Below are 27,040 nucleotides of genomic sequence, written 5' to 3' on the forward strand. Positions count from 1 at the left end.
TTTTTAAGCCCAGCATATTGGCCAGGGCTGCGTTTGCAGCAAAGCCATATGCTGATCTGCACGGGAGGAGGATTTAGCCTAAAGACGCCGAGCATCACTGCAAAATGTGAACCCAAGCTGATGAAGAATCTTAAACAGATCAAAAAGAGAGGCTTAAACACAATCATTTGGCAGAGGATGCTCACACAGAAGTGAAGGCTAGTCCTCTTTAAAATCAGTGATGAATTGACTATTAGGACACAGGCATTTTATCTCCCGGGCACCCAGAGAAGGAGAAGATGCTAACAGGGTGCTTGATTTAAGGGGCTTTTTTGAGCATAAGATGTAAATCTCAGCACAAGAATACACACAGTATTGAACTGTGTCCAGAGACTGCAGTGAGAGCCCACAGTTCCCTTTTATTAATGAACTGCAGCAAAAACCTGGGGTGGATGGAAGGCGAATGGCACTTCATTTTAGTGTGCTTTTCATTACAAGGAAAGCAGGGGGAAAAAGCCCCGAGAAGGAATTAGGCATTGTGAAAAACAACAACAGCAACAAAACCTCAAAGCACAAAGGGGCACTTCTATATACATGTGAATGGGAAGAGGGAGTAGGAAGGAATCATGGTTTAGTGAAAGGAATTACTCCGCTAGAGCTCTGCTTCTTGGAAATGCTTGTTTTTCAACAGCGTGTCTGTGGTGATTTAAAGTCTGACACTTAGCTGATGTAAATCAGTGTTGCCCCTTCAACAGAGCTGATATATGCTACCTGAAGATCTGGTCCCGTATTTTCTTTAGTGTGCATGTTTGCCAAAGGATGACTTTTTCACCACTTTTGCTTGAAAACAAAACTATGGGCTGGTTTTGTTTAAGAAGACAACAAAACCAGGTTGCCTTGAACACTGAGATGGAATTGTTCTGTGAAAAATCCCTATGATGAGTGGCAAAGCTGTGCCCTTTTTGTCAACTTTGCTTTTCCAGGTAAAGGTGATAAGTCATCCGGAGATGAATTTGCTCCCAAGGGCTTGAATCTGATGCCTTCTATGTTGGGAAAATGCAGCAGCACAAAGCACTCATATAGTGGTATGATTTAGACATCCCAAATGTGAAATGAAGGATCAAAAGTTTTCCCATCAGTGGTTTTATCAGCACTGTTTGGCGTTGGGCTGGCAGGTTATATAGAAACATGACACAGTGCTCTTGCACCAATGACCAGTTTGGCTCTTAGGCAATTCTTACCTTTACACTGACTGCTTAGGACTCAGGGCAATGACTGAAAGTAAATGAGTATAAAGTCACCTCAGCTAGAAAGCTGAGTATGCTCCTTTTGGGACTAGAGGGAAAAAAATTAATGAACAGGAAGATCTGATGCCTTGGAGGCTGGGGAAGGATGGAGCCTGCAGGAAGGCAGCCTGCATCCTCTGCTTTTAGTGCATTTCTAGAAGGGCAGATCACAGGCTGCAGAACCACAGAAAAAGAATAAATCCAAGTGATAAAGAAATGGGAAATACCACCATGAAGCATATAAAAATAAGAGCAAATAACCTCTGATTTACCTGCAGTTGTGCATCCTCCCTGTTCACCTTGCTGCCCAGGCAATGAAATACAAACCCAAGGGTCTCCTTCAAATGCCAAAGGCAGCTTGGATGCAGCCCCTGTCCTCCCACTCCAGTCCCCTGCTGCATCCAGGCTCAGGCATCCACAGGGCTGAAACTCGGGAGCAGTGAAGCTGAAGCCAAAAGAAAGGGAGAAGCTGCCTGTAAGGTCTGAGGGGAAAGAAAAACAGATTATGAGCAATTACACATTTACAATGCCAGTCAAAGCAGCTAATATATCTCATGCTGAAGTGGCCAGCATGAGAGTTGTGCTAGATGAGATAAGCAGCAAAAACGTGCATTTCTTACTTAAACTAAAAGCTTGGAGGGTACAATAAAACACTGCAGTTCCACCCTGGTTTTAATGAATGGATTTTCCTCTCTTGCACACTGACATACATTTGATATAGTTATTTATCCTATATATTTCTTGCGGCATATTTCCCAGGAGACCTTGTTTATCACGCTCATAAGTACATGATGGATGTATGGTGCTTTGGATAAATGGTATCACAATCAGATATTTTTATGGATATAGGCAAACTGGGTTATTAACAAAGGAAGGGCAGAGAGGAACCAGTACGCAAAAGAAAATAGCAAATGATTGATGACAATACACCTGAGGTGGCAAGGTGCAGTCTCCAGATAACCAGCTAACAGAAGAGTAGATAAGGGCAGTGCTTGAGACAGAGTTGTTTTCTACCTCGGGGTCAATGTCACGCTGACTGCCCAAACGCCTGCATCCCTTTGAGCTGGTGATTTTAGAGCAGGCAAAAATTCCCCAGCAGGAGCAGCTCAAAAAAATATTGTCTTCCTCTTTATACTCTGTAATGCAGAGGCACAGGATAGAAAAGATTTAATCCTACCTCAAAAACCTGAAACAAAAGAAACGCATCATTCTGAAGAGCTTGTGGAGGGACTGGCGTTTGCTGTGCTGCTCCATCAACAGCGAGACTCTTGGTCCTGCATTACAAATAAGTAAAAATACAGGTTTATAATGGTAATAATTACTGTCTTCCTCTCTATTTTTGTTCATTTAGAAAAGCAAGGGGGTAGTAAAACAGGACCAGCAGGTCAAAGGAGGTGATCCTACCCCTTTACTCTGCTCTCGTGAGACCTCACCTGGAGTATTGTGTGCAGTTCTGGTGTCCTCAACATAAAAAGGACATGGAACTGTTGGAACAAGTCCAGAGGAGGCCATGAGGATGATCAGGGGACTGGAGCACCTCCTGTATGAAGACAGGCTGAGAAAGTTGGGGCTGTTCAGCCTGGAGAAGGCTGCGAGGAGACCTCATAGCAGCCTTCCAGTATCTGAAGGGGGCCTATAGGGATGCTGGGGATGGACTCTTCATTAGGGACTGTAGTGACAGGACAAGGGGTAATGGGTTCAAACCTAAACAGGGGAAGTTTAGATTGGATGTAAGGAGGAAATTCTTTCCTGTTAGGGTGGTGAGGCACTGGAATGGGTTGCCCAGGGAGGTTGTGAATGCTCCATCCCTGGCAGTGTTCAAGGCCAGGTTGGACGAGGCCTTGGGTGACATGGTTTAGTGTGAGGTGTCCCTGCCCATGGCAGGGGGGTTGGAACTGGATGATCTTAAGGTCCTTTCCAACCCTAACTATTCTGTAATTCTATGATATAGAAGGCAAATCTACAGGAGTAATTGGACCTGAAATCTGGCTGCTATCTTGGGTGCTCACTGGGCTCTTTAGCCATCAAAGTAAAAGAACTAGGAGTTGGAAATCTGGGGACTCTTAACACCTCTGCATGGACTCACTGGGTCTTTCCAGAAAAACTGTCTTTCAGGGTGAGAACCTGGGAAGGAACAATTACATCCATCTGATAGTGGGAGAAACAGGAGCATGGTAGAGTATTTTAGCAATACTACAGCTACCACAGGGTTTGCAAGTCCCCAGCTGCAGCCTAGATCATATTCCAGCCTCACAGGTAAATGTAAAGTGTCGCTGTGATATGAGAAGACAGGGAGCATGTGAATCCAGGCTGGAAATCAGTCTGATTTACCCACTGCTGATGGAGATGTTAGAGGCTGCAAAAGACAAGCTGGTTTTGTCCTGGGAGATCTCGATGTGACAATTACAACTTACCTAAAATACTCTTTCGGGAGTTGCCTGAGCCACATTGGCCGGATCCAACATAAATCACAGCAGCAATGTTTTCAAGCATGGAGGTGAAGAAAATACAGCTTCTCCATGGTTCCTGTATTTCTTTTCTGAGAAATTACTAGATATCTTTTCATTATGTGAGAACATGATATGGGATGTAGTAAAGCCCATTGTGACAAGTGGTTTAACCAGAGAAATTGTCTAGAGCAGCACAACCAGTGCAGAACATGCACACAACCTGCCTGCTGCCTTCCTGTTTTCATGTGTGGGTTATTAATCTAAGCTTACACAGAAGGGGGAAGTTAGAAACACCAGTAAAAGATAGTACCAAAATTTAATGCATACCAAAATGAAACAATAAAAGCTTCAGCACAGTATATTTTATTACCCTCCAGGTCATAATAAATCATTAGTTAGTTGAATCAAAGCACAAAATCACAAGGACACGATAAAGTTACGTCCTTTATGGGAGCCTTCTAAGCCTTTAGGCTCCATATTCAACCACTACTGAAATCATACTTCAGTTAGACTGTCCTGCTGATATCGAAGAGCAGATGGGATAGTGGAAGATATCCCTGCCTGTAGCAGGGGGTTGGAACTGGATGAGTTTTAAGGTCCCTTCCAACACAAAACATTCTATGATTCTATGATTGTCAAATCTCCCCTCTCTTCCTCCAAAACCCCAGCTAACTATCCAAACCCAGGCACTTCCATTTCAGAAACCCTGGGCTTTTCTGATGTGGGAGCAGCAGTTCAAATTGAGGTTCCTACATTTGGCTCTCCTCGCCACAGCAGTGGACAGATGTGCCATGGCTATGTGTCAGAGTGCTTGCTCCAGCTTGATGATCCGGAGAGGTGGTCACATTTACCAAAGCCACTTGACTCATCTAGGAAATTTCCTTAATCAGATTACATTGATGCTTCTCAAGAAGGGCAGGCAACCACACTGCAGTATCTGTCCTCACAGGCACCCATGAACCATGGCCAGGGTTCTCTGCTGCAGAGCTTCCAAAGTGTCCCTTTAGGAATCTCTGAAGAATAACATACTTCACATAAACAGTGACCTCATTGACCATGACCCAAAATGATCCTCTTTGACAAATCTTTATCAGACAAAAGATATCACAGCGACACAGTGGATAACAGAAATGTTTCGGGTTGGCAGCTCCATTATGAAGCCCATAATGAGTACAGAGCACTCTTCTTTTACATATGCAATGTGCTCTTCCTTTCTTAAAGCTGTCACAGAAACCTTGTCAATAAGTGTGGAGGCGGCATGAGGGCTACAACTAAATGCATGTTCCATTGTTCAGATGTCAGAGAGCCTGAGTTGTTACATTTAGACAACGTCAGCCTGAAAGGAGAGGAACTGATGATACCAACCCATCATCACCAGCATTGCTAGAAACCTTCGGAATAGCGTTTGACCTTGCAAATGTTAGAAGACTCACAACACTTATAAACAACTTTGCACTGGTGGAATCATTCTCCTGGAGCAAAGCTGTTGCTGGTTATTTTACATGGTGCCCCATCAAATGTCTTTGTGAAAAATCATTAACCACCAATAGGGCCATAGGAAAAGTCCCTGGAATGATCCAGGCTCAGGTCAGTCATGAAATAGTGCACAGTATTACATTACACGTTTCTCTTTTGCTTTACTTGGATTGCAATGCACAGCTCCAGGGACAGTAACAAAGGGGAAACCATTCACTAGGCTTTGAGTCTTTTCATAGCAAACTCTTTCCATCTCAGATGTCCTAGCCTGAGTGGATTAACAATGCAGCTGCTGAAATACAGGATTTCATGGGATCAAACCAATGCACCAGAGCCTGCTTGGGGCAGAGGCAACTACTAAAGGCAGAAGACCTCAGGGGATGTGCAAAGATGTTTGTTCCAAGATGTTCCATTTATCCTGCCCATGGCAGAAAAGCTGGCTGCTCATCTTGCACATGTAGCGATCTCACCTTCCTTCCAATATCCCCGAGAAGCAGAAGGAGCAATAGCTGCTTTCCAGTTCCCCATCCAAGCAGCATCCCCCTATCCTTCCCTCCCTTTCAAGAGAACCAGAGCCTCGGTGTATCTGAGCATACCAGGGCATATCCAATACTCTCAGTATATCTGTTCTACTTCAAGCAATGCACAGGAGGAAGCTCATTGCTGCAGGAGGAATACGACTGCTATATAGTCTAACAACACTGGTGTCCCCAGGCTGTTCTTCCCAATTCAGTTTTCGGTCTTTCAAGACAATCTCTAATACAATGGACATTTAAAGTTAAATACAATAAATTGGGAAACTGGGGTACGAGGCACAGCAGCTTTAAATGTCACATGAGATACTATTGTGCTTGTTGAGATTTAGATTTTAATATGCTGTATTTTGCTCCATATCACACAGCTCCTTCACAGAAGCTGCATATTAGTGCACATTCTGGTGCACGTAAGATCAAACAGTCTTTCCTTATCTCAAAGGAACCTTCACAAACAAGACAAGTGAAATTTAAAATCATGAGCTACCAAAGAAGGCAGGAGATGAAGCTTGTCTCAGCCCATTGCAATAAAAACAGAGAAAAGTAAAACTATTAAGAAGAGTAAGCACATTCAGTCCCATGAGACAACTGCAAAGCATGTCTGAAGGTGTGATTTGTAACACACATCCAGTTCCCAACATCTTCTGAAGTGCTTCCAACTTCAATGCACTTGGGTGAAACTCATAAGCAGATTGAGGCCAACTTAATAAGCCAGTCAGATGACATTCTCCAACTCCATTTGCAAACTGCTCATCAGTTCTGTGTAAGTTCCTAATGATTCCCTCTAACAAGTAACAGTCTCAGCATCAGGCCCTGAGCATGATGAACCACCATTCTGTGGGGCAGGGTTGTTGCACTGTCGTTTCCTTGTTCGTTGACCTCCTGAACATGGAGACCAGCTGGCCCAGCAACCCCAGTTTCCATTAATGGCAGCATCTGCAAAGAAGAACCCAAAGCCAGAAGAATTGTCAGAATAGAGCAGCTCTTTCCATGGGAATAGCTGTCAGCTTCCATGAATCATATTTAATACAAACAGCTCTGCCCCTGTCCACACCACTAAAGAATATACTTGAGTCAACAAGAAAGAGTGATTGTTTTAAAGATGTTAATTCTCTGTGCAATATTTCTGGTGTTCATTCAAGCTATACTTTATACAGCAAGGACAAGGGAAAAAACCCGATTAGCTTTATATTTGCTTGTAGGATGTTTCTCTCTCTGACTTAGTCAAGGCTAGGTAAGAAAAACAGCAACTAAACTCATGTCAGCCACATTCTGAAGTGCTAGGGGAAATGTTAGAGTGTTCTTCTTCAATGAACAACAGCTTGAATATTCAGTTTTCTACCCATCGCTTTTCCTGTTACACCATTTCTTCTGGACCCTGAGCATGTGAGTGACATGAATTCAAAATCCTGAGAATCACGGAGCTGAACTTGGAGGCAATACATAAAAGGATGAAAGGGGTGTGAGGAAAGAAGTTATATGTTGACAAGTGGGTGGATTTGAGTCTTTGGGAGGGTCAGATTCGATTACGTGTGTGGTAAGCAGACTGGAACAAGGTGTAAGAGACTCCACAGTTTAAAGTTTCGTAGAATTCCTTAGAAACACCTACAAAATTGACCCTCTGCTTGGTGAAATCTTGGCTTAAAACACTTTTCAGCTTGGCTTAGTTGGGACGCAGTCATACAGAATGAATACTGGATAACAGACTGTAAACAAAGCTCAATGAGAGATGCAGTACATCAAATTGTGGGATGGTGCCAGAGCTCTGAGTGCCTGAGATCTGGTATTATTTAGCACCTAAATCAACGAGCTGGAAGAAGTAAACAAAATGATTAAATCCACCCATCATCCTAAACTAGGAGTTAAGAGCATCAGTTGGAAGGCAGCAGTGATAGAAAAGTGACCAAGAAGCGTCAGTAAATGCTTCAAAACAACATAATAAGATTTAAAGATTAAAATGCATGGTAGCATATCTGGGGGAAACCAGTTTGCAACATACTGGCTGTATCAAAGGGAAAAACTTAAGAAACAGAGCTGTTGGAAACCTGAGGCTTGTCGTGGATTGTAAATTAGGTAGGAGTTTGTATTCTGATACAAATGCCAGGACATTTATGCATGTTAGCACTGCAAAATAAAGCCACCCCCCTGTGAGTGGCAAAGAAATATAGAAGAGGACAGGCAAAGCATATCTGTCACCTTTGCAGAACCCTAACACCTTGTCAATTGGGCTGGGCATAGCAGGGACAGACAGCACATTACTCCCCATCCATCAGGTGCCATCCCTGGACACTCCTAAATATATCTGGGACTGTCTCCATGGATCTGGGGTCCACCTTACCTTTCCTCTCGTTGATCTCACAGGCAGTGCCACTGTAGCCAAGGGGACACAAGCATTCACACTCGGTTCCTGAAAGTAAGCAGAGATGGTGGGACTAGAGACTTCAGGTCACAGCTCCCTCCAGATGCCCATTTGTTTTCAGGGCTTCATCTTCTGTGGGGAAGGGACAGCAGGTGAATTATCAGCATCTTTCTCTAATGGTGAGAGTATAAAACAGCAATAAAGCAGGGAGCTGTGACTACCCTGCCATCCCTCTCACCTTCCTGGTCATTTGTTCCCATCGCTGCTATTGCAGCTCAACCTCAACTACATCAGTGTAGCAATTCAGCAATCCAGGATACCACAGAGTCCCTCTGCTCCTCTCCAAAGGAGATTATCTTGGTAGAGCTGAGAGGGAGCAAACTGCAGGATCAAGAATGAGCATCTAGGACAGGAGTATTCCAGCTTGGCTTTGTGGCAGAGGAAAAGTCCGTGTAACCCCACTTTGGCTGCCCAGGGCTGGGATGTGCATCCCACAGCAGAATGGGATCTCCCACTTAGGAAAATAAATGGTCATTTAAAACCTCTTGTTGAGAAGATCCTAAAAGAAACTCTAACCTGATTCAGCTCCTAAAAAGTTAGTTAAACAAGGATAATCACGAGAAAAATCCTTTAAGTTCTACAATCAACTAGCTGGTATGTGAAAGGATGGTTTCTGCATTAGATGATACATTTAAATGATAACGGTTCTCATCAGGACTTTTGCAGATGCAGATTGGAATTAGGCACTTGACAGAATGGTCCTTTTGTTAGAAGCTCTCATCACATCATATCTCTCTGTTTAAGCAGTGCAGTTTTCATTCAATTTGATTATTTTTCCCCTTCATTTTTAAATCACAACCTGCTTACAAAGGAGGACAGCTTCTACTAGAAGTGGGGGGAGGTGATGGTGCTAACTGCGCTTGGCACTTGTATGGTGCTTTTCATCTTCAAAACGCTTTTACAAACACTAATTAATGCTGAGACAGTAGTCACTTCTCTAGGAGGATGGATGCAGTCTTAAAAGCAAAGGAGGAGACTTAAAGATGTCAAGGCTTTTTTTTTTTAATGCATAACTGAGAAGGAACAAATTCTTCCACAAAACTGATACAGATGGTCACCCCCATTTACAAAGACACATCCCTCGACTTTACCAGCTTTACTTACTGGAGGCACTGAAGAAATAGACCAACTTAGATACAAAAAATTAATTACCTGGAAAAGAAGTGACAGGAGAAACGAAAGAGCAGATCACTTACCAACCTTACTCACTCCCCACATATTCCCAGCTCATTTCATTCATAGGGAAGAGGTGCAAAATCCACCCACCTTGCAGAAAGGGGATGCCATTGCTGTGGCAGGGAGCACAGCGACAAGAACTCGTCTCCATCTGAAACTCATCAAGAGCCCGTCGCAGGTTCTCTTTTATGGTGATTGCATTAGCCAAGTCAGTTGGAGTCACCAGCTGATACAGAGGCTCTGCCTACAGGGAGGGAAGAAACTGCATTCAAAACCAGATTTAAGATGGTGTGAGCATCGCTGGGCTCGGTGGTAGTACAGCTGGAGAGGGAAATAAAGGCTCCAGGTTTCCCGTTAGTATTCCCCTAAACCCTGCAAATGACAAGGTAACGACATCAGGAATACTCACAGGGATCCTTCCCCTGGTTTATGACACCAAAGGAGTTGCAAATGCATAACGAAACACAAGTTAGTTAACAAAATGGCAAAAAAGTTTCACTGAATCCTTTCTCATCCATTCTTTTGATATTGACATTTTCCTATCAGTTTGCTCAAACTTGTCACCTGAGCGCCTCTCACTCTGATTTAAAGAAGGTCCCCCCAAAACCCACTCACAAGAATCTCCTTCATTCCTCCTACAGCCACACAGCACAGCCACAGTCAGCCATGGTCACAGGCATTCAAATTGGCACTTTCACTATAACCACTTCACATCTGAAGGCTGATTTCTCCCTGTGAAGCCAAGATACGGGTTTTCACTGTCTTCAGAAGGGAGAGGATAGTGATCTTCATCTGCAGATGGGGTCAGTGGCAGAAGATATGGGGGGTGCAGAATACAGTGAACATGCAGCAGGGACCCATAAGACTTCGACCTACTCATCTGTTTTTCCCCTGAGAACAAGGGAAAGTTAAAGAATGGTCTCAATATTGCCAGTCACCCACTCATGCCAGAGGCATGTTCAGTCTACAAGAAATAGAAGAATGTTTCAATAAAATAATGCTCATTTCCTCCTGCTGCACATCCTCTCTTCATCAATTATGTGATCCATACTTTGCCTTTTGAATTCAGATCATACAAATGAGGAAATACACTAAGAGTGACCTGCCAAGTCCCTTCAGCAGATGATTTATGAACTGATTTGCTTTAGTTTTCCCTAACTAAGCATTCTTGGGCTGACATTTAGTCACACTCTGCTGGTACTTTTGATCTTCAAGCCCCACAGGGATATTGGTATGGAAATGAAGGATTATAGATAACCAGATCCAAATTACATCAGTCCACTGGGCAGCCTGGTCACTGATGCCAGGCAAGACAAAGAACATCACCATTTCTTGTGGGAGCATTTTCTGTACGTGGGATCTAGCACAGATGGTTGCAGCTCTCTTGTCTCCTGCCCACAGACCTCCCAGGGCACTTCTGAAAGGTCAGTCCACAGCACACCAGGGGTTTGGGAAAGCCACCTCTGCTGCATCAAGTGCTAGGCAGGCACTGGCTGTGTTTCCAAAATAGGGATTTTTGCTTTGTTTCATAGTTTTTTAGAATTCATCTCTTTTTTAATGTAATGTCGGGATTTTCAATGAGCAACAAGCACCTTTTACAAATAGATTTGCCGCCTAAAATTGAATTTCACCATTAAATCAAATACAATAATAGAATTAACTTCCAACACTACCAGTCCAAACTCCTGTTTAAAAGGATATTTTCTCAAACCTCTGTACTATTCACTCTGAGTGAGCTTATTTTGACATTAAAAATGATGAGCCAGAATAGCGACATACTTCTACTCACTTACTCTTACAGTGCCCTGCAGTTCTAAACCTCTTCAGGATCAAAACCCTTTCACTTTTCAAAACCTAACTTGTATTTCTGAGGTTATCTAAGCTGCACGAACACCCAGGCATGGATGGTGAGCTACCTGACCCTCTGAACCAGAGAATCGCTGCTGAATAGTCACTAGTGCTCATGGAAGGCTGAAGTTTCAAGAACAGAAATGTTCTTATAAAATATAAGCTGCCAGATACGTATGATTTGATAAGTGATACATTGGTAAAGCAGAAGATTCATCGTCTGATCTGCCTGTTAGGCAGCAAGTGACCACATCTGCATCACCAAGTTAGAAGGGTTAAAGCTGTTTACTTCACATACTTCCAACACATCACACCTTTGATTTTCTGAACACCCAGTCTTAGAGAAACTAATCTGCATTACACACATCTATCATTTGCCCCATAAATCTCCCTGTTTTCTTTAAATCCTGTTTACTCAAGCACAGAGTTCTCCAAGCTGCTCTGCCAAGTGAGGCCGAATGAAGTGATGGGTACAGTACCTTTAGCTTTATGATTTCAGGGTTGTACTGTACAGCATCTCCCCACTCCTGCATGAGCGCAGCCGTTGGCAGGTCTTTGTAAGCCAATGAAGTAATGTGTTCACTTGCTCCACCACGAATGAGGACGATGAAATCTTCCACATACTGTTTTCTGGAGGTGCTGTCTGCAAAAATGCATTCAGGAAGTGGCCAGCTTTGCTCAGGTATGTCTTCGTGGATTGCAGTTGAATCCCAGACTGGTTTGGGTTGGAAGGGAACTTAAAGCTCATCCAGCTCCAATCCTTGCCATGGGCAGGGACCCCTTCCACTAGAGCAGGTTGTTCCAAGCCCCTGTGTCCAACCTGGCCTTGAACACTGCCAGGGATGGGGCAGCCACAGCTTCTCTGGGCACCCTGTGCCAGCGCCTCAGCACCCTCACAGGGGAGAAGTTCTTCCTAGTACAAGATACTGATATTCTGAATACAAGATATTGAGTTAAATGCTAACAGTTAAACACCCCTGTATATGACCTGTCCCACTGAGAGGGCAAAAATGGGCCTCTTGAAGAGAAAAAGGCCACACCTGTAGCCTGGTTTCCTACCCTGCATACCCTGGGCCCTCCTTGCAGCAGCACTCCCACACTCCTGTCCTGCACCATATATCTTGATCCTAAGTTTCCTCCCTATGGTTCTAAGCTTGCAGGTCGTTCTACAGCCCGATGCTCCTCACCACCATGAATACTGCCTGCTCTCCTCTGCATGTCTTCAGGTGCATCCTCCTCCCACTGCAACAACCCCAGCTTCCCAGATGTCCCCTGAGGCTTCCACAAAACCATTACCTCCCTGTTTCCCCCATTTGGGTTTTTTTTTGGGTGTAAAAAAGAGCATGCTGGGTTCTCTGCTGAGAGATGGGTTGATTGGCAACCATCAACCAGCCGGGTAATGGTTGATCTGTCCCTGCTTTTCTTTGGGACACTGAACAGATATTTCTTCTCTACCCAGCAAATAACCAAGCTTTGAGACATCTACACCTCTGCTAAGCAGACAAGACCACAAAACCGTGTTTTCACTATGACAAATGTTAGAAATCAAATGGGAGAAGTGCTTCATGCTTACCTCCAATCTCTTTTAGAAGGGATTTACAGCCGGCAGCAGTTATTCCAAGACTCAGATAGACGCTGTAAATATTTACACCAATGTTAAAGCCACGCTGTGCACATTTCTGGACATCACTCAGAGAAAAACCTTAAATAGACACCAAAAATGTGGAGTTTTAATAGAAATGTTTGATGGTTTATGTCCATCTACACAGAAAATGGGAGTTGATAAGTATTTTGCCTTTGGGAAAAAAAGATGCGATGAAGAAGCCTTTTTTTTTTTTGAATATTTAACAGATCTATATACTATGAAATTAAATCTCTGCCTTTTCTAGAACTCTGAAACCGAGGGGAAATGCAAGGTAAATGCTGGAAGAGGAGGCTTTTAATTGCTAACCCAGCTGTATTGGGTTATGAAGAGCTGCAATGGGTGGGAGCCTCGGCTGTGACTTAAACACCAAATGTCTTTGACAAAGGACTACTCACTGCTCACTCCCATCATCAGGAGCCAGGCTTATTCAGAGTACCAGATGAAGCAGCTTTTCCTCCCTTTGGTACCTCACATCTCCAGTCCTTTGCTGTCAGAAGAACCGTAACTGTTTCATAGCAGTTTCTCCATAAAGCTCTACTACAGTGGTTTTCCCTGACATATAAGAATTTGCCCTAAAAAGCTGCACATCCTTCCTGTGTTCTCCTCCAAAGTCCTTGCTGTCCTGACACTCAAGAATATTTAAGCAGTTATCATGGTGAAACTCCAGCCATGACACTCAAGTATCTCATTTCTTTCTCTGCTTTTTTGTTGTAATCCCCCATCTCTCCCTGAATTCTTTACTTTTTTTAGTTAAACTCATGTCTTGATGATACAAATGACCTTGTACATGAGTTTACATAGCTCACAACACAAGTATTGCTGTATGCCTGCCGTGCTCTTATGCTCTTCTCATACATTTGATACTGGCCAGTGTCAAGATCAGAAGAGAAGACGCACTGAGTTTTGGGTTGACATAGGATGGCCCTTATTAATGTTCATAGTCATGTACACCTGAGGGCAGGAACCACTATTTTATGACATCCTTGTACAGCACAATCCAGACCTCTCTCCTGACACCTTTCCCACTGAAAGCATTAAAACATGAACCACATCCACATCTGGCATATTGGATTGTATGTAAGAGAAGTGCAAGTACTAACTACATGATGTTTTGATATAGTATCTAGTTTGACAGTAGATAGAATCATAGAACAGTTTAGATTGGAAGGGACTTCAAAGCTCATTCAGTTCCAATCTCTGCCACAGGCAGGGTCACATTCCACTAAACCAGGTTGCTCCATGCCCCATCCTATCTGGCCTTGAACACTGCCAGGGATGGGGCAGCCACAGCTTCCCTGGGCACCCTGTGCCAGTGCCTCAGCACCCTCACAGGGAAGAATTTCTTCCCATCTGCAAAAGAAGACCTGATTTCCAGCACAAGCATAATGGATTTGAAGGGAAAAACCTGGATTATCAGACTAGACCTACTGATCCCCAGGGAGAGCTTACAGCTCAGCTCAGCACTGGGGGTAGTGTGAAAATGTTGGTACTACTGTAGGATCCTCATCCAGGTCAGCACATGCTGACAAGTAGCATTTTGATGCAAACAGTGATTCACATTAATTCAAAGGAACACAGCTTGTGATGGGCCCACACCAACAGCTGAGAAATTGGGCAGTGCTAATGATTTGAATATCTGAAATCTGAATCTAAATTGTGTCCCTCTGGGCTGTATCTAACTACAGAGCAAGCAACTTCCTAGACAGCAGAGAGCAAACTGAGTCACACACAGCAGAGCCCACAAAATGCTTTTGCAAACAGACAGCGAAGGCAGTTACTCACTCCCATGCCAATGAATAAATAAGAGAGTGCAGCTATTGATTAATGTCACACGGCGCGCTCTGTCCTACACAACAATCATCATTTCTCGCAGAAAAGGAAGCCAGAGTCAAAGAGCAAGAGCAATGTCAGGCACAAGAGTCACCCAGCAAATTATTTACTGTTTCCTACATGCTGGAAAAGCTCTCGAGGCGAAAGGTGTTTCAAAACTGTCATTTGAAAAGCAATGGAAAAAGAACTTGGGTGAAGGTTTTCAAAGCTAACAAAAGCATTCAGCTACACGATTCTCATTCATCTCAACATCTTGTCAGCCTCCAAAATGTGTCACCTAAAATACTTGCTACAGGGCCCTTTTTCTGTGAACTGGCAGCACCCACAGCTTGAGAGCTAGAGGAAGCCCATGATGCTGAGCATGGTTTGAAAACCAGGCTCTTTACTCACTGCCATAAAGCACTTATACTCCCATACTTCCTGCAGGTTTTCTTTGAGATGTTGTTGACTCCTTTTTCCACTATGTCTGTTTTCTGACCTCAGACCTGAACCATCACTGGGTGCCTACAGAGAGGTTTTCCCAACCAAAAAGCTGGTTCCAAAGCTTCTTCACAACCACGTACCTGCCTTTTGGAGCTCACTGCTGTTCATGACTAAAGTGTATTCGTAGATGCCACCGACAGTAGCCTCCGTGATGTAATGGGTGCCATAATCTCTGTAGAGCTCTCGGTACTCCCCGTAGCTGTACTCTGATGGAAGCTGATGGAGTCTTTGCAGAAACTCATAATGCAGCATCAGGGCTCGGGGCTTCAGCTTGTAAGCAGCAACAGCCAGCTCAGAACGGGCATGAATGAATTTGCTGGACTACAAGAAACACAGAGGCACAAAAGAAGCCAGAACTGAGGGACGATATTCTTGTGACAGCACGTAGTTATTTGCTATTAAATAATTAATGCTGGTCAGGATTTATCAATTTAAGTTTGCAACTGGAAATCTTTAAATTTAGCAAAACCAAACCTTTTAATAGCAAAGTTTCCAAAAATCAGGATTCTGACGGGTATTAGGGTAGAAGGAAGAGGGGGAGACACCCATTACAAGTAAGGTGATGACTTAGGGCTCGACTAGGATATGGGCTCCAGAGGCTCCAGGCTCTGCTCTGACACATGCAGGGCGCAAGGACACAAGCAGCATCCCTTGAGACTGCTCTACCCCTAATAATGTTGACCAGCCTTTGCCTCTCACAAGCTATCCTGAAAGATTATGAAATCTAAAATCCTGGTGATTTATATGCAAAATGGGGATTCTGATCCAAATTCATATTTATATTCCACAGAATATGCCATTAATGAAAATCAGAGGAAAAAAGGAAACACAAACACACATGTATTTAAATGTCTGTGTAGATATGTGTACAGGGATAAATATTATATCTGGCATAAAAGTCAGGAAAAGAAGAGGTATATTTTTATGTTCAAAGGATTTAGCATCCATTTTTTGGGGGCCAGCAGGACAAGCACATTGGGGGGTTCAATGTAGAACACTGTAGGTTAAATAATAAAAACAAAATTGGGTTTCTTTATGGATATATGTAAATGCTTCTCACACACCCCTGATCTTGTCATGGGAAAGGCCTCTTTGCAGGAAGCAAATGCGAGTTTAATAGCAACATGGAATACTCTGCCATTCCTAAATGTGCTTTATACTGCAGGGAGAGATATAGATCAGTGCTACTATTAAAGCATTGACAAGAGCTAGGTTTGTTTACTGCAATAACAGATAAAAAAAGAGAAATCAAATGATGCTGCACACTACCTCAGACTAAATCTCATAAACCAGTCCTAGGAGTTATAGATTAAAGCATCTCCAGCCAGCCTAAAGTACACCTCAGATCACAGCTACGACCGAATCTCTGCAGATGAGACTGGAAGTGATTGTGCCATCCTTATTTTGTGTTGTGCGTGAATGATGTGGTCAATGATGTACTCAGCGGACAGACCACATCAGCCAAGTAAAATGGGATGTGTCTGTGTAAAATTAAACCCATGGAAGGCCTGCTAGCAGTCTTTGTTTTACTTTATTGTCAGTGCTGCCCCACAGTTGAACACCTTGGCTTTGCTGCTTGCATTAGCATTTACTGAAGCTATAGTTCCTGCCTTGCTGATGCCTCTAAAAGAGGGATGGCTCTTCATGTGGGAGATGACATTCAGCAATGATGGCACAGACACTGCTGAATATCATCCATACAATAAATGCATATTGTGTGGATGACAATAGCCATCCACATCACAGTCTGGTTTCTGGACTGTGTGTACAGATGCAAGAATTTCTAGAACTGCAGAAATCCTATTTGCCCTTCTTTCACCCCATATTTCTCTACTAGTCACTGTAACCCACCCAAAGGGCAGAGAACCTTGGGCTCCAGTGTTCATTAGCTAAACCCCAGTTCTACCTGTGCAGATTCCCTTGGAGGAGCATTGCTTATGCACACTGACCTGCCAGACTCCTTTGGCATCAGTAGTAAGAACTTCTTAATGGCTGGCAGGGCAAGGTGCACGACACCCCATGGCCAGGGTACAGCACCAAGACCCTGTTAGCAATGTCACTTGTACATCTACTAGCAAGTCCACTGTATGGAAGAAAGGTCATTTGAAGTGGCTTCTTAGTTTCTTTTCTGTCTAAATAACTTCACTACAAACATCCAAATGTGGCTGCCTAGCAGGACACTGGACAATTGTGATAGATTGTGGTTGACTCTGGAGGTCAGGCAGTCTGGTTCCTGGCCGACAGGTGAACAGAAAAGCTCCTGGATGCATGTAAGCTGTAAGATGAAGTTGTTGTGGCCTTAGTAAACACTTGACCAACGCAAGCTGTAAAGTCCCATCAAGATGAAATATGTCATGTATCCTAGTCAGGGCTGCTGGCCTGAGGATGGGGATCAGACCGATATACACACCCATACAGACAACATGTTAGCAGAGGATTAAGTGGAGCAGTGCTTACAGTTGAAGAAAACCTTTTCATCCTTTGAATGAACTTCTTGAACCTGTTGTCATTTGAATTGTAACCAAGTTCAAACACTCGTGGTATTTTTACACCAAAGCTGAAGCTAGACTGCGAAGCTTTTGCCTTCAGGACACTGCTTTCATAATTTGAGTAGGAGTCGTATTCAGTCATTGTAAATTCATATTTGCCTTTGGTCTAAAAAGAAAGCAAAAACAACACATCTAATTTCCTGCATAGCAGTTGTATACCTGAAGCACAGGGAAGGAATACAGATACAAATATACTTGTGAATTAATGCTTGCACTTTGAAGATGAAAAGCCTTGTATAATTGCAAAGCACTATTATTATTAACACTGGTACTTCAAGAACACTTGATTTACAGCAGCAGGAAAGCTACTACCTCCTCTGTACTGCAATGACCTTAGGCTTTTACTTAGTATGTCAATCTCATGCAAAGAAGGTGAATCTTGAACACAGACATCAATTGAAGTATGAATTCTAAAAGGAAAAGGTTTCCTACTGGGCAACACTCAAAAATATCATGCTATGCCATCAAAAGCATTAAGGTCAAATATATAACATTTGAAGTACAGCTTTGAAGCTTTCACACAAAGCATGTGGTGTGTGGCTACATCCTAGCCTGTTGCACGAGGACAGCTTTCCCAGCCTGGCTCTTGAGGCACTCTATAATGCTGAGTGGCTTTTGGGCCTTCTTGGACAGATGGCATTGAGATAGTTAGGCTCGGTTTTCGCAATGACAAGGTTCAAGTGAACATGCATCTTGCATGAAAGATGCACTTCCATCTATTCAAGTGCACATGGACATTGTAAGGGGATGTGTCCAACTTCACAGAGAGGAGTACATGGGGTATGATGATGTTCTAGAAGCAGGGTTAAATTCAGTCTCATTCCATTGGGTATCATGAATTTTGTGATGCTTTATAAAATGATTAATAATGAAGCTTTATCAGTATTGCACACTAAATCTATTGGAATACACACATGTATATTTGCGGGCAAATCTGACACATACCTCTGGTGTGTAGCTTTCTACATTGTATGGCTTTCTGAATCTTGTGTCCATGATATAATGGGGAGAACACCCCCCAGCATAGTACCTGTGATCAAGAACTAATCCTTCCAAGTTGTTTGTGAAGATATTTAACCTGTACATGAAGCATAACAGCAAAATGCCAAGATTATTACCTATTTTAAAGTAAAGATCAAATGCTTTGGCTGAGAATGGCAAAAGACTGTCCTCTTTGGCTGAGGGCTCCTTGTTTCATACTTGGACAGAGCCTTGGGTGACATGGTCTAGAGTGAGGCGTCCCTGCCCATGGCAGCAGGGTTGGAACTGGATGATCTTAAGGTCCTTTCCAACCCTGACTATTCTAGGATTCTATGATTCTTTATTTTGAAACCCAAAAGACAGTTTTGCCTTTTCCCTGCCTGACCAACCCAGTTGCTCCAGAAAAACTGACTAACAAGAAGGAAAAAGAGTCAAATATGGACACTTTGATGAATATGAAAAGTGATTTACACATCCAGCTACAAACAACACCAGAGATTCCTGCCACCAGCACTGGCAACTTTTGTAGTCTGTACTGGAACTCTCTGGGAAGAGCAGAAAAAACTGGACCAGCCAAGCCCCTGTCCCACCAGGCTGCCCACCCTGAGCATCCCAAAATGCCCGCACTAGTATAGCAGCAACCAGCAGGATCTTCAAAGACAGATTTGACAGCCTGTATTATTAATCCATACTATTTTTTAATTCACCTTTCTTTGTTCTGGTTTATCAGTCCTAGGCTTTGCCAGGCTGGTCAAAGACCAACCAGAGGTCAGTAGAGGGAACACAAATAAAGGTACTCAAGCAATTGTCCTTGAAAACACTGGGAAGCTTCCGTTTGATTTTAGTGGATAATGGACAGTAATCTTAACATAAGAAAGTATGCAGCAGTGCAACCCTTTTAGCTGAGGTGATTAAACCCCATCATTTGCTTTTCCTATTGCTCCTGTTGCTCACTATCAGGACCCCCTCACATCACCCTCTTAGCACAGAGCTGAGGACATGGCACCCACCTCCACAAACTCACCCCCAAATACTAACAAGTCATTAGATGAGAATACACCAAAAAGAAGGTGAATTGCTCATGTTGTGTCCCTATTAGCACTCCAGTTCTCCATTAGATCTGCCTCTCCTTATTTTGGGGAGAGGGACTTGCGTGATAATGACTCCGAAGCTGTAAAATATTAACTCTAATTTTAGAATCAGCTGGAAAGAAGGGAAGGCCACTGAAAGCAAATTACTGAGCAAGTGTAGCTTCAAAGAGATGAGAAGCATGTTCCTATAATTGTCCAACATTATTTTTAATTTTGATTAAACCCAGAAGTACAAAGCATCAGCAGTGCCATGTGAGGCAGCCGCATCTCTGGAGAGCAAGAAGGAAATTATCATTTTTATCTTGCAATGTGATTTTTTTTTTTATGTAAAAAGCATTTTTTTCCCTGCAGAATGAGAAAAAATTCTTTTCACACAGTCTGATCTTCCAGAAAGTTGCCACAGTTTTAGCCTGTAAAAGCTGGATCAATTCAGACTTGGATTTTAATCCCCTCAAAACTGGAGTTTGCTAGCATGGAGGTTCATCCTACCCCACTCACACAAAGGACACAAATTCTACAACCTCTCACTGTCGTGGAAGATATCCAAGGAATTTTCACCTCCCCCAAAAACAATACAAAAATATCAATTCAAAAATACAAATCAGGTTTCAGTGTTAGACAATCCAAGATCATAGAATCACGGAATGTTTTGGGTTGGAAGCGACCTTAAAGACCACCTAGTCACAAACATCCCACGGGCAGGAACACCTTCCACTAGACCAGGTTGCTCAAAGATGCTGATTTAAGTCACTCTACAATGAATGATATAGCATTATCTTCACATTTTAACAAACCATCTTTTGCTTTTATTTCAAAGTCACAGTTTGAAGTAGTCTCTCAGTTCCTAAAGGATGGGACATTCCTGCTTCCCACAGACTGGATTAGGCCAAAGTCTAACTGTATTCCCATCTGTGCAAAATAACTGGATTACAGAAACTCTCCCAATGATACATTTAAGTGTAAGTACCCATAGACATCAGAGAAACCTTCAGTGCTGACACTTCCCTCTTTACTCGCCAAGTTTTGGCAACACAAAGAGCTCACACAGGCCCTTGCACAACATTTGTAAACTGAGCTGATGGTCTTCACAGGGTGCACAAGCGCCCTTGGGTATATCTGGGACTTTTACTCACCTCATTTCTCTCTAAAAGGCTCATAGAGTCAATAAGGATTTTCCCATCGGGCTTTGGATCAGGACCCCAAAGGCTGTCACATCTTAACTCCTGGATACAGCAGTTGCTGCGTCTTTTCTCTGTTCAACATTTATGTCTGCAGCCACATAAGATCATTCTTATCCCTAACTAAGGAACCACTTCATGAAGCTCACTGACTTACCCTTTTGCCAGATTCTCTATTCCCCAGTATTGCTCCATCTTCTGGTCGCATTTCTTAAACACTTTTTTGCAGTTCTTTTCATCTGACTGGTCCCCACAGTCATCATCCCCATTGCAAAGCAGCCTCCGTGGAATGCATCTCCCTAGGGTGCAAGGTGTAAATTGCTCATAAACCAATCTATTATCACCTCTCCCTGGGTGTCCCTGCCCATGGCAGGGGGGTTGGAACTTGATGATCTTAAGGTCCTTTCCAACCATAACTATTCTTTGATTCTATGATTCTATCACACACCCTGACTGAGAGCCTGGAAACGATAAACTCCTGTAATGAATGGTCATATAATGTACGGAAGATATTTCTTCTCTATCTGCACTGATTTGCCAAACTCCACCTGCTCAGCTTGGCTAAAAACTGTCCTAATCTTATAATTCCCTGCTCAACCTATAAAAAACATCAACAACCTCAACAGAAGTATAAAAAAAAGACTGTTGATAAAATCTTTTCGTTTTGAGAACACATGCTGGGTTCAGATACCTTGTATATGCTATTATTTCCCTCCCCCCTTCCCATGTACATAATTACTGAGTTGTCCTTCGGATACAGCTCACTGCTGTCTTGCTTTCCCATGCTGGTACAGTGTCCCTGAGTAATTAGTTGTTAATAGGGGTGGAGGGAAATGGCATGAGGCCCACCATCATATCCCACTGTATTCTTGGGCGTTGTGTCAAAGATGCCCCATGCCATGTATCAAGAATGCATGTTTCCCTGTTGCTGTTAGATCCACTTGTGCTACAGGTTTTGCTGATAGAACTGGGCTTTAATTTCCTATTTGGAGATGTTAAAGGCATGCTTTAGACTGATAGATGTTGTCTGATGGCTCACTCAAAATCACTGATATAAACATGGTATAAATCACAGCATAAACATGGCTGGACCAAGGTCAACTCCTGACATCTCTTTGGCCCTGCAAACTCATGTAGAAGCAGAAAGTTCAGTGTAGCGGTTTCAGAGAAGCCACCTGAGCATCACCACTCCTCACCCCCTAAGTCCTTACCTGTAACTGCACACACAAAACCATCACATCTGACTTTATTCCTGCAAGGATTATTTGTAACACAGTCTTCAGTTTCTTTATCAGTGTAATCACAGGGATCTCCATTGAACTGAGAAGGTTGTTCCAGGCGGGCGAATCTGTACTGTGATGAAATAAAAAATATTGACTCAAAGTGCACAGAAATTGGGAATTTTACGCTTCCCTAGTTAAAAAAACAAACTTGGTGTTGGGAGATCTGATCTAAGAGTGCTGTCATGTTAGAAAACGTAGCGTCGGCAAAGAAGTGTGATGCTCGCAACGTGCCTCATCTCAAAGGTTTCTGATGTGCCACAGTTTCAATTCTACTAAAGAAGGACTGAGGACTGCAAGGGATGAAGGAAAGTTTGCTTTTCTTTGACAGTTTGTTTAAATGAGGCTGACAGAGTAGTGCAGGCATTTGCAAGAGGAAGGAAGGATTCAGTTACATCTCCTCTCTTTCAATTAGCACTAGTAACGACATCCCTTGTTATTTTCTGTCAGTGTATTTACTTGGCCCTCTGCATCATTAGGGATTTTTTCCGCCCACAACACTGCTGTGAAGCAGTCAATTACTCCGTCCAATATGTTAGCCCTCCTTTTTTCCCCAGCTTTTCAGATTAACTCTTTGATATGAAGCTTCACTCTTCCCAACTCCCATCACTGGTTATTCCTGCTTAAGCCTGGGAATGACTTCTCCAACTTGTTAGCAGAGGTCTTTTTAGCAATGGGGATTTTGCTCTTCATGCATCTGAGATCATTACTTTCATTTGATGGGGCTTCTTAGGTAGAAAATGCTCACTGCAGGCAAGAAAAAGCATCTTAATCCTGAGAGGCAGCATCTCCAGGTCCCATGGGGGACCATTAGTGGGGATGGTGCTTTTCCCTGATGCTGGAAGAGGACTGTGTTGGACACAAAGGTACTGCAAAGCCTGGGCTTACACCTCCTTATCAGGACAGTGAGACAGCCTGGAGTAAGGGGGGGGTGGTGAGCTGAAGAGCTAAAAGCCACCTGAAAGCAAAAGCCTGCAGTCTCACCTCACAGGGCTTTCCTTGGCAGCTCCCTGCTCTTTGCCCAACCCCACAGACAAAAGAGCCTGGTTTCTCAGGCTTTGTGCCTAAACCACAAACACTCACCCTTTTCTTTTGGCAGGGGTCACACTGGCTCCATGAGGACCATGCGGACAGTGTGCAATCACGAGGCTGCGGCAGGTCACTCACGGACCGGGCATGTCTGCTGTTGGCCATGCTCTTGTTGGTACCGCTGAGGTTAAGGGACTCTTTTTCACCACTGCATTCAATGACACAAGAGCTTCAGGGTGTGAAACCACCGAGTTGTGAGGACAGAGCAACTTGGCTTACCTATAGGCAAAACTACTGGCTAAAGGGAACTAATGCATGTTAGACCTCATCAGATCTTCTATGCAGCCTCTAGATTTCAGTACTGGTATTGATTTAATGATGGTATTGATTCTACATGAAACCCAATCCACTCTTCAATACCCAAGAGGAGACCCACTGCCCAAGAGTAAGCCTGCAGAGCACTGAGCAGGGGTGACTCCAGGACATACGTTCGATCTAGCATGGAAACTCAATCCATGTCCCCACCAGCCTAGGGGTTTATCTCAAGCTGTGCAAGCCCTACCAAATAACTTGGCCAAGTGGCCAGCAGTAAAATCTGCACCATCAGTTGCTGCCCTTGTGCCATCGCCCCCTGCTGCTTGCTATATGGGCAGGACTTTGGTACTTCGCTGCTGTACATGATAAACAGCTCCAAGGGCAGACATGTCCATGACAAACACCAGACCTGATGCTAAGGGCTGGTGTGCAATCAGCACATAACCAGCATAAACACCTCCCTTTGCTGAGCAGCCTATTTTTTCTGTAGCTGGCCAAACCCTTTAGTCTTTAGACTCTATTCTCAGTTCACAGTAATCATTAACTCATTAATCCCATTCATCTCAGTAACGAACCTGAACCCCAGTCCCCTCTCGCCCTCTCACATGACAACTGTCTCCTAGGTTTCCATGATGCCACTGCTAAAATGCTGCTTACTCTTTCGACAGACTCAGTATTTCTGATTAAATCCTCTTCCCAGACGAATGCTTCCTTGTTGCACCTAATCTAAGTGGGAAGCTTTAGTAAAACGTTGACAATTAGTTTCTTTTCATACCTACTTTGACAAGTAAACTACCCCAGGGCTGCTCCCAATTCATCCACCAAGACAAGAAACAGCATCGTCTGAAGCTTCAAGTACAATTCAGTGCCTAGCAAGGGGCTCTCCCATTACTGCATATTAAAAAACACATGGAATATAGGAAGTATAAAACCTCATCAGCTCACTGAGGCATGAAACCAGAGCTCAAAGTTCAGAGAACAGTGGAAAAATAGTTAGATTGGAAAGATTACAGTCACTGATTGACCACATTCCTCTGGAAGAGCAAAATGAATTAGCTAGCAGGGAAAGAAACAACTATCAGCCATATTCTTGCCATTTATGTACTGAAAGAAAACAAAGCCCTGTCTCTTCAACACATTGGCAGGCAGCTAGCACAGGAAGAGGTTGCATGTTGCAAGCAGAATTCCACATTACAACGATTTGTCATCTCAGGTTTACCAACAGGATTACTCCTCTAAAGGCAGACAGATGACACTACATTAATGCTACACAAACTGACATCTTTTGCTGTTCATTAGAAATACAGAAATCACTCAAGACAGCAATCGTGTGCCACACAATGTGAAAGCAGAGTCTGCACTGATTTGCACTCTATATCATATAACCTCACAGACATTTCTTCAGGAACATTCACTTACCCAAAGCAATGAACAGTTAGGATGCAGAATAGGGTGTAAAGCAGCAACAGCGTGATAGGGTATGGAACAAACGCAGTGCGTGCTGTGCTCATCGCTGCAAGGTACCATCGGCGACTCGGAACCATCACCGTCCCTGTTCTGGCTGCCAAAGGGTGGTTTGAAAATGGTTCAGGTAGAAAAAGGCTGATCACCAGGTTGTTTCTGCACACTGTAAACAGCAGATGACCACCACCTGGCACATGCACAAGGTAGATGTTGCAATCGTTGGTGTGCAGCTTTCTGCAGGCAAGTGGGAAGGAAGCAGAGATCTGCCTAGAAGCAATTCACGCTTTCATGTGTAATGCTCCTTCCAAGGGATGGGGAAGAATGAATATTTCAACAAATGAAACATACTCGAGTCTTGGCAAGAGGGAAGTGAAAAGTAAACTAAAGGCTTTCTAGGAATGGAGTGCAAAATCATTTATTGCTGCTGTTCATGTCTGTCTTCAAGAGGAAGGCCAGGCATGAGGCATAAGCAGCCATTCTCACAGCTCAGGGAAAGCCTTCATCCCTGAATGGCCTTTGCTGTCCCTCACTCCGGCTACAGTTGCAGGGAAAGACAAAAGCCCCAGCCTTGGCTGGGACCTTCCATAGAGATTCACTGCTCCATGCATCAGAAGTCTTGAACCCTTAGAAGCAAGACCTGTCAGGGTACCAAATTAACTGTCTTGGTGTTTCCTAGCTATAATATTGAGTCATTTGCTCTCTTAAATAGTCCTATCTGGGGCAGAGAACTCACCAAGAGCTGATACCCATCAGTTCAGTTGGACTTTCAAAGGAAGCTCAGGGTCTTCAAAGCCTTGCAGGGTTCAGTTGCCTGTTGCACCTCTTCTCACTTCAGGTACAGCTTCTTTATTCCGGAGACACAAGTCTTTCCCTTAATTTTCCTAATCAGTTTTAACCTACAATAAGCATCTTAGAGGGACAAAAGTTTTCTGAATCTGTGTTTCCCTAATCAAAATTATGACTATAATTGCATTTTCCTACCCTTCCTCTGCTGGACAAGCAGTTCTTTGCAGAGACACAGTCTCACTCTGTGTGTGCAACTATGGCTTTTAGCAGCAGTTTCTTACAATGGAAGAAGTCTTTGAGTGCTTTAGTGATACAAAGAATAAATACATTTTAATTTGCTCACTGTGTGAATGATGGATGCTATATATAAAATCAATCATATTCACTAATACAAAACAAACCTGACAACCACAGCATTACTTGGCCAAGTACCGCACTTCTTAATGTGCCACAGTTACCTTACAATTGATATTATTCTGACTGTGGAGCTATGTCTCTGCAAAATAAGCAATTGGCTGCTGCATCTTTCTAGTTTGGCAGCTTGATGATAACAATTTAACACAGGGAAGCACATTAACTGAATCCTTGTAGGAATCTGCTCCCAGTAAAAAGACTGTGTTCCAGGCAGCCAGCTTTTTCAGTTACTGAACACAGCCAGTGAATAACTGCCCTCTAGACATGAGGACAAACTGTTAAGAAAGATGGCTTAGGCTGTGCAAAGCCTTTTGTTTGCCTTTTTTGCTTAGGTTTTGTTTCAAATGACTTTGCCCCACACTGAACCCAAGATGCAGTTATGTGATATCGCTTGCTCAACCTCTGACACAATTGATTTTGCTGTTAATCATTTGTCTATGACCAAAACCGAAAAATCACTTACAGAAAAGACCTCTCCATACACGGGACCTTTGCTGGCTGGGAAACGCAGTACACATCCAATATTTCAACAGCAGCAAAAGAGAAACTAAGATTATAAGCACAGAGCACCCTCTAGATTTAACTGCAAACCATGACAGTGATCCCAGTATATGAACCTCTTAAGGCAGTCTGCTCCTGTTTCATGCTTGTCTCCGTTTTGTTGCCTCTCACCATGAACATTTTGGTGGTGAACATGCCTGGTTCTGAATTAGCAGAAAGAAATTAGGTTAAAAAAGGAGCAGGGACCCAAGAGACTGCATTTCCTACAGGTTAATGTAATTTTCAGAGAGACTTGAAAAGCAAAATCAGATTTACCACATAATTTAT

At 43.3% G+C, this 27,040-nt stretch overlaps 1 protein-coding gene across 1 annotated transcript; it reads right to left on the bottom strand.

Moving 5' to 3' along the window:
- Nucleotides 1-6,044: 6,044 nt before the first annotated feature.
- Nucleotides 6,045-25,200, bottom strand: C8B (complement C8 beta chain). The gene is made up of 12 exons (XM_061353362.1): nucleotides 24,968-25,200; nucleotides 23,288-23,441; nucleotides 22,136-22,277; nucleotides 21,082-21,223; nucleotides 18,620-18,752; nucleotides 17,583-17,780; nucleotides 15,206-15,446; nucleotides 12,741-12,869; nucleotides 11,647-11,810; nucleotides 9,410-9,563; nucleotides 8,063-8,131; nucleotides 6,045-6,660 (listed from the first exon to the last, which is right to left on the bottom strand). Exons 1-12 carry the CDS (start codon nucleotides 25,090-25,092, stop codon nucleotides 6,509-6,511), a joined length of 1,803 nt encoding a protein of 600 aa, XP_061209346.1. The 5' UTR covers nucleotides 25,093-25,200; the 3' UTR covers nucleotides 6,045-6,508.
- Nucleotides 25,201-27,040: the final 1,840 nt, after the last annotated feature.

The sequence above is a fragment of the Neopsephotus bourkii genome, unplaced genomic scaffold (assembly GCF_033783945.1).
Source record: "Neopsephotus bourkii isolate Nb327-2 ecotype Australia unplaced genomic scaffold, CSIRO-AGI_Nbou_v1 NB_673, whole genome shotgun sequence".
Taxonomy (NCBI): Eukaryota; Metazoa; Chordata; class Aves; order Psittaciformes; family Psittacidae; genus Neopsephotus; species Neopsephotus bourkii.

What these genes read in the sequence shown, in the direction of transcription:
- C8B (XM_061353362.1), bottom strand. Translation starts at nt 25,092, where the DNA reads ATGGTTCCGAGTCGCCGATGGTACCTTGCAGCGATGAGCACAGCACGC. An exon ending in CTAACTGTTCATTGCTTTGG is followed by an intron (nt 23,442 to 24,967) that starts GTAAGTGAATGT and finishes CATTGAATGCAG; the next exon opens with TGGTGAAAAAGAGTCCCTTA. An exon ending in CCTTCTAAAAGAGATTGGAG is followed by an intron (nt 11,811 to 12,740) that starts GTAAGCATGAAG and finishes GCATTTTTGCAG; the next exon opens with ACAGCACCTCCAGAAAACAG.